General features: G+C 25.9%; 1 protein-coding gene across 1 annotated transcript; it reads left to right on the top strand.

The window, feature by feature from the left end:
* Positions 1-1,993: 1,993 nt before the first annotated feature.
* LOC127264964 (auxin-binding protein T85-like) lies at positions 1,994-4,272 on the top strand. Its single transcript, XM_051294578.1, has 4 exons — positions 1,994-2,193; positions 2,284-2,390; positions 3,023-3,309; positions 3,905-4,272. The coding sequence occupies exons 1-4, from the start codon at positions 2,088-2,090 to the stop codon at positions 4,017-4,019; spliced, it is 615 nt and encodes a 204-aa protein (XP_051150535.1). The 5' UTR covers positions 1,994-2,087; the 3' UTR covers positions 4,020-4,272.
* The last annotated feature ends 1,090 nt before the right edge of the window (positions 4,273-5,362 follow it).

The following is a 5,362-nucleotide window of genomic DNA, read 5'->3' as shown; positions in this document are numbered from 1 at the left end:
TTTAAATTGAATTCACCATGCACAATTTTTAATAAAAATATTACTTTTTTTTTTTACAAAATATCAAATTAAAATACTATTTATATAACAATTCAAACCAACTCCTCTTTGTTAAGTCAATTTCAAACCATAACTAAATAAATCAAATGCAAAATATTTCCGATGTTGTTGTCATTATATACTTTTAATAGATTTAGTTTTTAAATCAAATTATGTTAAATTTTCTTTATCTAGAAAATTGAATGTTACATTATATCAAGTTTTTTGGTTGTTCGATAAATTTATCTATTTATAATAAATAATTCTATTCACTTATAATTTTATTATTCATACTTTACTAAATAATAATTAATTGAACACTATTTTTAATATTCTCATTTTATTTTTTACTTTCTCTACTATTACATTAAAATATTATACCTCCATCCCATTGAAAAGTTGTCATTTTTCATTTTCGTTCGTCCCAAAACAAGGTTATCATTTCCTAATTTAATAATTCTATTACCTACCTAACATAATAAATATCCTTTTAACTTATACTATATTACACAAATGTCATTACTTTTATATTACACAATATTAATAGGAGTATTTTCGTCTTTTTCATTACCATTTATTATAATATTAATATTAAAAAATTAACTTATAAAAAATAAACGACAACCTTTCATCTAGACGGAGAAAATACAACGTTTTTTTATTATAATTTATATAGACCAAGTCCCTTAACCTTAGTCGTTGTCATTTAATGTTTGACTGAATATCTATCTCTACCGTAAATTAGTACACACCATACCCTTACCATAAAATATCAATATTGAATCTAATGCGTATTTTCGGGTAACGGCTGCAAATTTTTACGTTATTAAAAAAAAATACTGTCTTCATCCCAAAAGTATAGTCTTATTATGTTGGGTACGAGATTTAAGAAATATTGATATTATATTGGTAGTTGATAAAAAGTAAGGATAAATAATTTTTTTGCCCCTGTGAGTATATTAGCGTAAAAAGTAATGACAATTATGTAATAATAATAAAAAAAATATGGATAATTTTATGATGATATCGTTATTTATAAAAATGAGACTATTGTTTTGGAACGAACAAAAATAGTAAACAAGACTATTATATTGAGACGGAAGGAGTATATGTATATCAATTTTGAAGGTACAATATTTTTATTTTTATTTTTTTAAATGAACTTTTGACAATTTATATGTCTGTAATACTAGTTGTTTCTTCAAGGTTTGATATTCATCTTACTTTATTCATCAAATTTTTAAAAATAATTAAATTAACTATTTATTTTTTTATTTATAATATTTACAAAAATTATGATATTTTGATAAAAATTTTGTTTAATTTTACAAAAATAAGTTTTTAATAAAATAAATTATTTTTCTCAAATATATTAGAAACAATTAAAAATCATTTTAATAACATTTTTTAATTCCTAATAACTAAAAACAAATTCAAAAAGAAGACAATGGCTCTGTTTGTTTAGATTGATTGATATTTTTGTACGTGGTATGAAAAATTGTGTTATAAGTATAAAATATATTATTTTAAATTGAATGTTTGACTTTTTTTGATCTTTTTATAACAGAGTGTTTAATTTTTTCTAATTTATTCTTGTGTGTGCTATAAAAAAATATATAAAAAATATAAAATATTATTTTTTAAAAAATCACAATTTTTTAAAAAAAAAATTGTTGAACCAACGGATCCAATAGATTTGATTCTTTATATATATATATATATAGATATAAATATTTACTTTTTAACTTCATTTTTTACCAATAAAATTATTTTATTTTTATAGTACATCACATCAATATATTATTAAAATAAAAATTCCAATCCAAAATACAAAAACCTAATAAATAATCAAGAACACACCTTTAAAAACAATAACAATAACAACAAATAATATAAGACCAAATTCAAACCTCATGTATAGAAGAACATATCAACCCTAATAAAAAAATGATCAAGATTGTGTATAAAAGGGACCTCAAACCCTCCAACAATTATTCATCATCATATAATATAAACTCATTTCTATCTCAACCTTATTAAGAACACACATGAAGATGGCCTTTCAACTCATCTTCTTCACCTTCTTCTTCACAGCCCTAATTTTCAGCAGTTTGCCATCCAACTATGCTCACTCTCACTACCCCATCGACATCGGTAACCCCTCAATTCATACAATTTATAATTAAATATCTTCAAAATTTCTTATTACCGATCGAATTTGTAATTATTTAAATTGATCGACAGGGCCGGCAATGGTAAGGAATTTGGACAAAGAATTCCAAGACAGCAACACTATTCCGGGCATTTCTCACATCACCGTCGCCGGCGCCGTTCTCCACGGCTTCAACGAGGTCTCTCTCTCTCTCTCTCTCTATATATATATATATATATATATGTTGTTAGATGATGACCTAAAAGCTTAAACTCTGTCGGAGATTCTGTTACCCGAGAAATATATTAATAATGTATTTTTTTTGAATAGTTTGAGCTTTTAGGTAAAACGATTATTCTGCGAATCCTGCAAGCATTTAGGATCATTTAATTATTTATGTACAAACGGAGTCAACAACATATACTCTGTCCGTCTATAAATAATAGGAACATTTGGGATGGACACGAGAATTAATGAACAATAATGCTATATTGATATAGGGTTTTAAAGTATTTCTAAAATACCAAAATGCTCATACTTTATACTTTTTCCGTCGCCTAACAATCTATTTATAAATATCATTACCTTTTATATCATATAATATTAATAAAGTTAATTTGGTCTTTTTATTTTTATTTTTACTGTGTACCAATATAATACTAATATTTCTAAAATTTTCTAAAAAAAACAAATGGAGTATAATTATTGTAAAAAAATGGAGATAGTTTTGTAAAAGGAGAAGAAGATGGTTATTAAAAATAAAAATTAAACTATTATTTTGAGAGGAACGAAAATAACAAGAATTAGTTAAATTTGAATAATTGGGTGCAGATTGAGGTGTGGATGGAGACGGCGGCGCCGGGGGGCAGCACGCCTGTGCACCGCCACGCCTGCGAGGAGGTGTTCGTGGTGCTGAAAGGCAGCGGCACTCTCTACGTCGCCTCCAACGCCTCCGACAGCGACGGCGGAAAAGTGTTTCCCGGCCGCCCAGAGACGATGCACTTCTCGGTCAACTCGACGTTCCACGTGGCGCCAGATGTCGTCCACCAAGTGCTCAACACAGACCCCCACCAAGACCTGCATCTTCTCGTCGTCGTCTCCAAACCGCCCATCAAAGTGTACGTATATAATATATATATACACAATTAATTAATTCAATTTAATTATTAAGTAAAATTACTTATATAACTCCTCCAACATAGTTTCGAAATTCAAATAAAATCTTTCTATACTCTAATATTTTAAAAAATATTGCATAAAATTTCATCGTCGTAAAACTTTTGTGCAATGAGAAGATAATTTTTTATTTATATTTTTTTCATGACGAAAATTTATACAATATTTTTGAAAATATAAGAGAACCACGTATTTTCTGTCTCGTAACAAACTATCTACTTTTCTATTTTGGTTCGTCAAATATTCATTTTTTTTTTAATAACTGTACTATTTATCTAACATTACATATAATATTAATATATTTTAAACCACGTGCAACAAGCAAGTGGATACTTATTTAAGGAGCAGAGGAAGTACAATTTTTAAAATAAAATAAAAATTCATGCAATATTTAGTATAAAGATTGTCATATAATTTTTAAAATAAATGGAGATTTTTTGAAAATGATGATTTACTTTATTATTATGTAAATCTTTATTTATATAATTTAATTAGTATAAGTGATTTTGAATATTAATTATTATTATTATTTATTAGGATGATGTACGAGGACTGGACAACGCCGCACAATGAGGCGCAGCTGATGAACCCTTTTGTATGGGACGCTAGGTACGTCGTCGCCGATCAAACCTCGTCGGCCCAAGAAATTTAGTTTGATCCGCCGCCGGCGCCAGCGGCGGACAATCGGAGAACTATATATATATATATATATTTATGCAATTAATCGTGAGTTCCAATGAAAATGATGATGCATAATCTAATCATCTTATAATTAATTAATTAAGTAAATCCAACGTACGATACAAATAGCAAGCAGACAGATTATGCGATGATGAATTTGATGATGATAATGATGTCTTGGACTTTCGTTTCCTCGTAATAGTAGCAATAAAAGTGTTGGTTTTTTGTCCTGAATCTTTTTTTTTTTTTTTTTTAAATACTTCTAATTTTATCATTTATATATGAAATTCTTATTGCTATTTTATACTCCCTCAATCCAATTTCTATAGTCCTAAAGTATAATTACACGGTTTTTTAGGTAATTATCTTTTTGTTATGAATTGACAAATTTGTCCTTAATTGTACGGTAGAGATTAAAAATAATAAATGAATGAAGGGTAAAAATGTAAAATTTGTATTTAAAAAAAAATAGGACAATTGTTGTTAGACGTTCCAAATAGGAAAATAGGACATTAGTTTGTGGACGGAGGGAGTAAAATATTTTAAATAAAATTAGGAAAAATAAATAAATGTGTTTGTTTTGTAAAGTGATTGAAAATGAAATTTTTTATGTGAGGCATAGGAAATTTGGTAAAAAAAATATCAAAATAATGAAGGTGTGTAATATAATAAATTTTTTTGAAAAAACATGTGTAAAAAAGAAATAGAAAAAATACACATAAAATTAGAGTGTGTTTGGTTTGAGTTTCATACTCATAAAATACAATATTTTATTTTATAAAATATCGTATCAAAATATTATTTAATCTAAACTATATTGAAAAATGAAAAAATAAAAACTCGAATACAAACAAAAACTAACATTGCATCTATAAAATCATGTAATAACTAACTAGCAAAATCAATAAGGGTGTGTTTACTTGTAATATTTTATTCCTTATTTTAATATTTTAATTTTTTTTCAAAATATCACATTAATATATATTTATATCACTGAGTCATTGTGTTTGTTTAGTGCTTTAGATTTTGTTCTTTTACCATTCAAATTCAAATCAATATTATTTATCCAACACAATGTTTTTTTATAAAAATATGCTGTATGGTGTATTTGTTTGGAGGTTTGGATTTTGAATTGAGATTTGAATAGTAACAATTTTGAATTTGAATAGTTTTATGATGTGATATAAATAGGTATTGATGCGATATTTTGAATGTAAAATTGACTTTTAGTATAATATAAAAAATAAAAAATAGATGTTTGATTTGATATTTTTGGAAAAAAAATATAATGAATAATGTATTTAAAATCCAATC

The sequence above is a fragment of the Andrographis paniculata genome, unplaced genomic scaffold, assembly GCF_009805555.1.
Source record: "Andrographis paniculata isolate CXL003 unplaced genomic scaffold, ASM980555v1 Contig71END, whole genome shotgun sequence".
In the NCBI taxonomy this organism is placed as follows: Eukaryota; Viridiplantae; Streptophyta; class Magnoliopsida; order Lamiales; family Acanthaceae; genus Andrographis; species Andrographis paniculata.
The sequence above is the reverse complement of the archived record's forward strand: the minus strand, read 5'-3'. Positions and strand labels throughout refer to the sequence as shown.

Bases quoted from the DNA above. Each gene is read 5' to 3' on its own strand.
- LOC127264964 (XM_051294578.1), top strand. From the start codon at position 2,088: ATGAAGATGGCCTTTCAACTCATCTTCTTCACCTTCTTCTTCACAGCC. The intron at 2,391-3,022 runs GTCTCTCTCTCT...AATTGGGTGCAG, and splicing joins TTCTCCACGGCTTCAACGAG to ATTGAGGTGTGGATGGAGAC. The intron at 3,310-3,904 runs GTACGTATATAA...ATTATTTATTAG, and splicing joins TCCAAACCGCCCATCAAAGT to GATGATGTACGAGGACTGGA.